Source organism: Anarrhichthys ocellatus, unplaced genomic scaffold, assembly GCF_004355925.1.
Source record: "Anarrhichthys ocellatus isolate YVR2014 unplaced genomic scaffold, GSC_Weel_1.0 scaffold2, whole genome shotgun sequence".
NCBI lineage: Eukaryota > Metazoa > Chordata > Actinopteri > Perciformes > Anarhichadidae > Anarrhichthys > Anarrhichthys ocellatus.
The window spans coordinates 207678-217854 of record NW_022280032.1 but is presented as its reverse complement, the minus strand read 5'-3'; the positions used below and the strand labels follow the sequence as shown (position 1 = coordinate 217854).

The 10177-nt window shown below is 43.6% G+C and overlaps 1 protein-coding gene across 2 annotated transcripts in view; it reads right to left on the bottom strand.

Annotated features, from left to right (window-relative positions):
• Positions 1–9910, bottom strand: part of glg1a (golgi glycoprotein 1a) — a 27266-nt gene extending 17356 nt beyond the window's left edge. Inside the window, exons 1-4 of one of the 2 annotated variants that reach the window (XM_031863113.1) lie at positions 9525–9910; positions 2448–2477; positions 1920–2006; positions 1–119 (exon numbers count right to left, since the gene is read on the bottom strand). The exon at positions 1–119 is cut by the window's left edge and continues 97 nt beyond it. In XM_031863113.1, coding sequence (XP_031718973.1) covers positions 1–119; positions 1920–2006; positions 2448–2477; positions 9525–9860 — 572 coding nt within the window. In that variant the 5' untranslated portion in view covers positions 9861–9910. The remainder of the gene's footprint in view (positions 120–1919; positions 2007–2447; positions 2478–9524) is intronic. The other variant, XM_031863122.1, reaches the window with a different exon arrangement.
• Positions 9911–10177: the final 267 nt, after the last annotated feature.

Genomic DNA, 10177 nt, shown 5'->3' with positions numbered 1-10177 from the left:
ATGGTGGTCATCTTGGTGATGTACTGGTTGCACTGGTAGTCGCTGATGTTGGCCCGGTGGTCCACCAGGCAGGACACCAGGTAGCCCTTCCCCAGCTCCTCCGCCGCACATTCTTTAATCTGAGTGAAGAGCACAGACGGCTTCAATAACCCGAATGAACTTCGTGTTGTTGTAATGTGCAACACGGATAAATTAGCCTTGAAAAATATCTATCGACTAATTGATCTCTGCAGCTGTTTGATTGCTGCTTAATTGCCCCGTTAATACAGGCGGGCAAGCGGGAGAGCAAATGTTTGGTTTTTTTGGACTCAAGCGCAATATTTCATTACATGAAAGCACAAATTTTTATCTTGTTTCAATAAATCTTAGTTATTGGAAATGTTTGGATCACACGAGTGGAAAACAATCCTCGGCAGCCACCACTGGAGTCTATGTACGGTACAATACTAACTATAATATAATTAATGTAGACTATCTGCATGTGTGCAGAAATATGGCCACTCTGGGGCAATGCAACGATCAGCAACCACACATCAGACATATTAATCACTAATAAAAGATGTTATGGTGAATATGTTAGACACAGAGGAAGGTTATTAAACCACTGGAGTCTTTGTGTCACCTGGTGAATGCAAGTCCAGTATTCTCTCTTTTAGCTCCGTTTTTGGTCTCCTCCTCCAAATATCTGACTCTTTAGCCGCTAAATGCTCCACTTTGTTCACCAGCTGGTCTCAAACCGAGTCTGTCCGCCGTTGAGCAGGTAGTGAACAGTGGCTTTATCAGAGCTCGTCTTCTGATAACAGCTGCTGCTAATAAGGTTGAAAAGAACACTGAGACTGAACCAGGCAGTAAATGTGCCATAAACACACATCCATTGAAATGTTTATTAATTAGTTTGTGTTCTGAGAGGTGAAGATGTTTGCTTCGTGTGTGTTTCATCATTAATGTTATTCATATATATTATTAAATCAAGCATGCTGAGCTATCACACAATTTATGAACGAAATTAAGTAAGAAGCAATAACTAATTTAATATAGAGCCGCTAAGACTCCTTATCAAGACAAACACCTGCTTGTCTCATGCATTGTTTTTATTGCTTGATTACGACTATAAAGCGATTTAAAACAGACCTGCTAACAGCTAAGAAGGACTGATGATCGGATGTATAGAGCCTGGTGGGCGGATGTGGTTTGTGAGCAGAAAGCAGCTTCAGGAAGCTTTGTTGGCTTCTGAGGCTTTTTTCTGATGACCGATACAGACGCTTCACACAGATCTTAATCTGGAATCTAAATACGTTCCAAACATTTCTGTTGTGTTACACTTAACGCTCCCAAGTTGTGATTATGCCGGCTTTATTTGGTTCAGTGTAAAAGATAAAGATCTTCTTTACAGCAGCACTGAGGGACCTCTGTGCATAAAAAGCAGCTCATGAGAGAGAGATAGTCTCTAAGAGAGAATAAACATTTGTCAATTGCTCTGTTGCCAAGTCCCGCCCCTCGAACACATACTGGCCAATCATAGCGTAGCATGGTCCAGCTCCGTAAACTCAATGCTTTTTGGTTTAACGTTTCGTAATCGTGATACTCGTTACCTGGAGAGATAAGTTTCTAAAACGTTAGTGGAGCCAACATTAGCAGAGTATGTTAGCACCTCTATGCTACGCTAGATACTTAATCTACAAAGTCTTTAAGAGTCGTTTTATAAATAAATAATACCACACGATAAACAGAAGGCTTCGAATAGATCCAGTGATCGCTGTTGGCAGATACCGATCAATGATCGGCCCCAAAAATCCAGACAGTAGCACCGTTATTCTACACACAACTACAAGCAGCATCCTTTTTAAAACCACTACGTTTAGTTTGAGGTTTCTTTGCTGAAGTAATTTAGCCGTAGAGGTTCGGTTTCAGCGACTGACCTCAGAGATGGTGGTCTTGCAGACCTCGACGGCGACGGACTCAAACTTTGGGTCGGTGGTCAGGTTCAGCTTGTAGTTCCACAGCAGCTGGAGGAGGAAGGATACAGAAAACATCTGGATTCACACACACCATCCAGATACTAGCAGAGTCTAAACTACCTGGACCATCGAGCTGCTGGATCTCGAGTTGGGATTGTTTTGTCAAACTATTTTTTTTAAGATAAAGACTAAAGAGAGAACTTTGAGTCTTTTAATTTAAGACAGATGGATGAAAATCGCAGCAGCTAATGAACTTGTACGTCATGTGGTTGAAAGCTCCAGAAAAGGCTAGTAAGTGGATCTTGAATTGGGATTTAACCCAATCAGAAGATGTCTGGATCAATGTATATTTTGGTTGTTTGAGTGAATGTAGGTACTAAACTCCTCCTCTTCCTCAGTGCTTTTATGCTCAACATACACTACACGGAATTGCAGTGCAAACATGGTGCATGCTGGGAAGTGGTGTTTTAGGGAAGGGGAGACACTTACATGGTTGCATTCGGCTGCAATCTCAGTTTCCTGAAAAAGAAGGAGAGAAAGGAGACGTTAGAGAGAATACATCGGAGGTAACTTCAGGATTCAGAGCATTTCTCCAGAGATTCTTTGAGAGGTCGATGAATGCGATTCGGCTCTCATTCAAGATTAAACGTACCACACTGCCGTTCCTCAAGGCTGTAAGAAACGTGCAGGAATGTAAAGTTGGAGGACACAGCCAGTGCATCCCATAATCCATTGCAAGCTTGTCTGTAGTGTAACGGTGCGTTCAGGCGCCTGTTGAGTCTAGCAGCGGTGCAGACATTATGGTTCAACCAGTCTCATTTAAAAGGCCTTCAAACGCGAGGCCGTGACTAAGAAACAGATAAAATAGATTCTTAGAGGCAGAGGACCAACTACCAGGATCATGAACCGTTTAGAAACCTTTAGAAAGAGATGCAGCTTTGGCCCACCAGCCCTCAGCAGGACCACAGACTATGTAAGAAGACAACGTCGTCATCGTGATGTCACTCACTGGCTTTTTCACCGTCACCATCTTGGATTACGGCTGCTGCCATGTTGTTTTTTGCAACCAGTGAACAGGAAGTGACCATATCTGGACTGAGGAGGAGTGACGTAGAGACGCCGTATACGTCTCTGGTAGAGACCTGTCAATCACCGTGTAGCCCCGCCCTAAAGCATCCCCTGCTTTATGGTCTGTGTGACTCTAAATGGACCATAATGTACTAAATGAACATCATGCTGTATTGAAGAAGACTTGAAACTAGAGATTGAGACCATAAACTCATGTTTACAATGTTTACTGAGGTAATAAATCAAGAGAGAAGTAGAGTCATTTTCTCATAGACTTCTATACAACCAGAGGAGTCGCCCCCTGGTGGTCACTAGAGAGAATGCAGCTTTAACAGATGAAGCTTTGACTTCACTCTGTAGAACCGGAGGGTGCGTCGTGAGTAGGAAACGCCGACTCAGGACGCAGCTTCTTATTTTCCTGCATTGTTGACCCGAGGTAACCCGTCTGTCTGCTGCTGGTCGAGACAGGAAGTCAAATGCCTGCTGACCAACCCCCCCCCCTTTAACCAGAGCAACCAAATCACTGCTGTATTCCCAATGGAGGAATGACCGACTGTGTGTGTGTCACAACTCTGCAGATGGTCCAAGAGTTTCTGACTGTTTACCACACAGCAGCCAGACCACGGGCCAGAAATAGGCCGTCTGTGTGTCTGTGTGTGTGTGTGTGTGTGTGTGTGTGTGTGTGTGTGTCTCTCTCTGTCTGTGTGAGAGAGAATATTCATGCGTTCTGTTTGCAGTGCACTTTACACACAAGTGTCACAAAAGCTCTTCACACAGACAGTGAATGCGTCTCAGCCAGCTCATACTGAGGACGTTATAAACAGCACAGAGCTGACTCAGTGGTCGACTGAGGGGAAATAAAACAAATAAATGGTTCTGGAGAAATGACCCGAGTTCAGATAAAGCCTTTATTATTTTACTAAGTATATATCTGAATATTTCAGGAGTCTTCTGACATGAAAACAGCTCCCGTGTGTTGTTTAATTAGCAGCTCGTCCTGCTTTGTGTTCCCTGTAGAGACACGGTTTGTTTTTAGAAAGAAAAACTCATCTATGGGCTCCAGTCAAATTATACCACAGTGATTTGTATATCGTTATTGTTGATGAGGACTAAAGCTATAATTCCAGTGCTTTCCACCGTGCACCTGAACGCAGCATCATGTTTTTTGTATTTTTTGCCAAGTCAACACCGTGAGTGTGGACGGAGCCGGTCAGTCCGACGCCGATCAGACAGCAAAAAGGCCTTTCGTTTGATTTTTCTGTGCTTCTGGCCCCGCGGGGAGAAACACTGCCTCTGCACGCGCTCAGTCCACCTCTGGACCACCACGGCTGCAGAGCACAGACTGACTCATGTGGGCGTCTGTCCGGCTCCGTCAGAGCATCCGAGAGCCCAAACCTACTGTTGCTGTAACCCTCTGAACACAAAGCAGTTTTAAGGCGTTTTTTATGCTCCTCACATCTTTCTCTCCGTGGCCTTGATTTTCCTCTGTAATCTAAAGCGCTGCTCCTCTGAGGAAACAGATCCATGATAACTAGAAGTAGAGAACTAGAACACGTCTTCATAGTTTCACTGAGTTCAGAATTTAATGTTTTTTACAGAATCTGGTTACTTCAAACGCTTTATTCAGGGAGATATTTTTAAATAAGACCTGTAGAATAAAATGTTTTTGATGAAATAATGACAATTTTAAGCTTTGTTTTTGTTGCGTTTGCTGATGTAACCGTTTTCCGTCACACATGATGTGTTCAAGGACAGTTGGAAAGATGAAAATCAGATGATAATGACTGTCTTTAAAGCTTCTGGCTGTGATCAACAGTGTAGTTTGGGTTTCAGAGGGTTAAAAGCCCAAATAAACGATGAAACCAGCCTCTGAAAAACAGATGAAAACTGGAAGAAATCACAGATTATGTAGCAAAAGGATATGAACTGTTCAGGTGAAGCAGATGCAGACTGCTGTATGAGTTGCATGTGTGTCAAACTGAGCAGCTGTTGGAGATGTAATCCAACACAATGGGAGGATTCAGACACACCTCTCACACACTTCAGTCACACTGAAACATTTACAGATCCGTGTTTGTGACGACGTCCGTCTCATCTCAGAGAAGCAGATAAATGAAACTTAATCAGCTGTCATTAATGTTCCGTCTTGGGAACAACCGACGTGAGGTTGAGCTATAATTGGATGTGGGTGAGAGGAAGAGAGAGAAAATGACATGAAGTGACGGAGAGACAGAGAGACCAAGGTGATGTCTTGAAGGTTACCATTGTCAACCATTTCTTGGCCTTTTGTTGCCACCAGCGGCAAATATTTTTGTTATCAGGGCTGTTAGTGACTGAGAAACTTGGCAGTGTGTTGAAGGTTTGTCACATTTAAATACATTCAAAAGTAAATTTAAAGCTTCAGGAGGAAGAGGTGGTCAAATAGAGCCGGCGCACAAAGATCACGGAGCAGAAAGAAGAGCCACAGATGACAAGAAGCAAGAGAAAAGGCAGCGCATCGTCTGTTCTCAACCAGGCGATCAAAAGAATACAAAATAAACATGGACGACTTGAGTAAGCACTTTAACTCGAGTCTCTGCACACGGTGCGTTTTATTTGCCTCCACACATCTGGGCCGGGCAGTGCTCGGGTCAGGTGTGTGACAGATGTTTGTGTGTTTTCAGCACCGCTGACGACACAGAAAGAAAGAAAGAAAGAAAACAGTTCACAAACTGAAGTCCAGCAGAAAACTCACAAGTTTAAGCTTTGATTCGGTTTATTTTCCTGATGGAAGCGTTTGTCCCACATGTTGTGTTCAAGGACCATTGGAAAGATGAAAATGTGGCGATAGACATTTTTTTACAGCTTCTGGCTGTAACAAACTGACATGAAAGTCTTTGTTTCGGACAATGACAGCATACTTCAGGGTTTCAGAGAAGCTGAAGTGTTTTTGTTTTTTACTTTATCACGAGGACACAGTACTCTGTCCAAGTAGCAGTACATTATACATTAGTAGAAGACAATGTACTCGGTCGTCTCTGGAGTGTTATAGTTCCAGGGAAAAGGAATCTTAATGCTCCGTCTTAGACAATGGTGTTTTTTTTTTTTTTAATATGTTTTTGGCAACAGTTTGTGTTTCCTGTTTCAACATGACATCAACAAAGCTTCTACAAAGGCCGACGCTGCCCGGGTTTGAGGGTTTCATTTCTCGTGTTGCTCAACAGCAACAGCAGCTGAAGACAGAGCAACAAGTCTGCCGTTCCACAGTGAACATCCTGCAGCATTAAAGCGCTAATTGCCAATTAAACAAAACATGGGAGACGGAGACGGACTGACGGAGGCTTCACGCGGCTGAAGGGTTAGAGTGAAAACCTTCAATCTCCAGAACCACCACCTCCTCCTCCTCTCTGGAGGCTCTGCACCACGTACACAAAACCACAGCAAACCAGCAGGAAGGCCGGAGACACACAAAAATGCTACAAGTCTAAAAGCAGCTCTTTAATCTGAGACCTCGACAGCAGCGGCCGAGGACGGACTGCAGAGACGTCACACCCAAAAAACTAAAACCTGCTTCACTGAGAGGAGCTGCATTCACGTCAACAAACCATAAACACACAAGACATTTAAACGCTGTTTGTTCTGAGAAAACAAAGAAAAATAATAATAACTACCGTTATACCTCCGACCACCTCAAAAAAATGAAATGGTAATAATAATAAAGAAAATGTAATTTAAACTAACAAAAAGATAATCAATTGTGAACATAATTGACAGTTCAGTTCTACTTCAGGTGGTAGTTTTGTCTCATCAACAGTCCAACTGAACCCGAAAATATTACTCCATTTACAACAACGTAAAAACAGAGAAAAGCAGAAAATCCTCAGATTTGCAGATTAATTTTCTGTCATCTGAGCTCATTCCTCACTTTCATGTGTGTCAAATGTGGAGAAACCAACCACAAGGCTACAAAACGGCTACGGTCACAGAGGACCGTTCGAATGCTTGAACTCTTCAGAAGTCAATATTCTAACGGTCCGTATTTTTATCACGCAGAAGGCTTGTTTCTTAAAATCTGTTTGGCGTTTCTCCGGCAGCTGCTGGCAATGAGAGTGTTTGGTGAAGACGTTCAGCACCAGAAGGAACGCCGACTTGTGATTTTGAGTAAGCAGATAACGGAGCACAAAGCAAAAGCTTGTCTCAGCCGCTGTAAGCTCCCGTTGTAGCGTTTATACAGATATAGAGATCTCTCTCTCTCTCTGTCTGTCGGCTGCAGCTCTGCTGTCGACGAGCAGCTAATGAGCTTAAAGGAAGTGAGCGAGCAGCCGGGGTGGAACCGGAGAGCAGCCGGAGGGCAGCCGGGGTGGAACAGGAGAGCAGCCGGCGAACTCTCAACACAGACTGGAACAGGCCTAAAAAAAGTCAAAGTGACCTTAAAAGATCACAAGTTCAACTGCAGACATGCTTTGGAAACACCTCTGTGTAGTAGTAGTGCCATGTCCACACTACGACGTCTCCATTTTAGGCTTATTTTGTTCTGCACGATTGTGAAGTTCACACAGAAACTGTAAAGGAACAAAAGCATAAATGTCTCCAGTACGACACACACTTCAGACACCAGCAGAGACGAGTGTTGGCCACCTTTATTGATCCATCATCTAGTAAACTTTGATTTGTGAGTGAGTGAGTGAGTGAGTGACAGACCTGCAGCGTTGTCTGAAAAATGAAACGTCTAAAACTTTCCACGAAATGCGTTCATTTGAGTTCATAGATGAAGACCTTAAGCATCAAACACAACTTTTCATTATTAAAGAATACTTTATTACTCTAAGCACCCAATCTACTTCCTGTTTACACCGGCACAGGTGTCCGTGAATAGTCACGTGATCTTTGTTTCATGCGTTTTAGTCTGGACGGAGATCATTTCACAAACGATGCTGAAACACTCGTGTGGACGGAGATCGTTTCTGTCTTAAAGGAAAGTGTGCGAGTGTGGATGGAGCCTTAGAGTAAATAATGAGTCATCGTCCTCCACCTTTCTCAAACAACGGCCTGTGGACTGAGGTGGAAAAAGAAATAAATCCAGCGGTTATCTCTCCGAGGAGAGGGAACAACACCTCTTCACATCTAAATGTACTTTACATAAAGGAGTGGTTAGTCAACTGACAACATGTTCACCGTTATCTATCATCAAAACTGTTAGAACGAGAATATCTTCAAGTTTTTGGGCTGTTGGCCAAACAAAACACCACTTTGTCTGTGATGGACATTTTACCACCATCAGTGATAATATATTGACGAAAGGATTAGTTACAGCCCTACAGCCAATGTTCTTGTTTCTTCTGCAACCAGAAGAACCCCCTTTTTAAATATGTTATTTGAGTTTAAACTGTATTCCGAGTCGGCATTTATTTTAAGAGTTTAAAACAAATGTTTAACACTTGTTAGAAACAGTTGTCGCTGACAGTTACTGAGAGCAGGAGGAGTCTTATCTTTATTTTCTCACCGTCATCTTGTGGTAGTGTGTTGCCTAAACATGTCAGGACAACATTCACTACACCAACCACAGTGACTCCTCGTGCTGCTGAAGAGGAAGGCAAGTCACAGCGTTTAAAACCAGTCTCTGCTAATAAAACTGGTTTAAACTGTTTACTGCCTCAGTTTAACCAGAACGTCAAAACCAGGTTACACACACACACACACACACACAGAGTAAACTACTAGCTAGTTCAGATAGCTGGTAGTCAGAGAAAAGTGGCTTTAGATGAAGTATAATCAAAGGAAACGTTATCTGTGCCAACATCTCCCAGAGACTAACAACTACTAGCATAGCAACGTTAGCACACAGTTAGCTCTACGCTAATATCAGCTTAGCTATCCTGGTTTTACTAAAGTCTCCACGTCACCGATGTGTCTTAACACTTCTTAATGTGCGAGTTGTGGTTCTGAACGTCATGTTCTGCAGGTTGGCTAATGTTGTTGCTAATCGTAACATGTAATTAGCAGCTAGCTTAGTCCAGGTGCACCGTCGCTTTTAGTGTGTCCCAAACCTCGCTGATAAACTGCCCGTTTTACTGAGTTACAGCTCGCTGTCGAATCACTGGCAACAAACTGAGTAACATTTCGTGCTAGACCCTAAACTGGGTCTTCTGGTGAATTCGGCTCAAACGCGTTGCACAGAAACATCTTTAACATCGGTGGTATAGAGCTGTTTGTTCTGTTACTCGAACATAACGCGGTTACAATGAGACGTGTTAAGACAAGATAATATGCAGCGACACGAGTCATAAACATGCAGGTTGTAAAAGTAAGTAAACGCCATTCGTGCATTGCATCATGCCGAATAGAAGAGAGGGTCCCGGTGATTCTGAATATGTGTTCATCATTTATCTACAGTTAAATTACTGTATTTTTGACCGGGGATTGGCGTGACGTTGGCAGCTACCAGTTAGCTGGTTTGTTCCAGCAGGAAACACCCAGGCTTCTTCTTCTTCTCCTGCAGAAACACGTCGCTAAACGTACCTCTTTCCGGTCCTGGAGACACTCCAGCACCGCCAGGTTGTTGCTCCACGAATGCTTGGGGCACAGCCGGCTCAGGTCGTCCCTGCACACCGCCTCCTCGGACAACTTCCAGCCGGTAGAGCGCCTCCTCTGCAGCGAGGCCCCGGCGACCAGGCTCCTCTCTGCGGCGGCTCCTCCCGGGATCACCGGACCTACAACGGGATGATTCGGTGCGTTATCGGCATTAACGGTGAGTTTGGCGATCACGTTGTTTTGTCCTCGAATCGGGTGCAAAGACGACAAGATGCAGAAGATCCAAAGCAGGAGAAGAAGAGGAACACGTAGACAGTCCGCCATCTTCACAGAGCACAGTCAGCCTGCTGCTGCGTTCAGGGGCGGTGGGAGAAATGGGCACTAGAAGGAAAGTTGCGGACGTTCTTTTTTCTTTTACCGTCGACAGCTCATGAATAATTCATGAGCGCGTGTGGGTTCACAGTGAGAGCCATGGTGGAAAGTAACTAAGTACATAAATATACTTTTCTACAAAACTCTTTTTTTTTCATTTAACCAAAGAAACCACAAATGTATATTTTAATAATAAAGCGTCTCAGTAGTTAGTGTTGATGGAGCTAACTACACACAATACATGTAATAATTACGGATTAAATGTACAA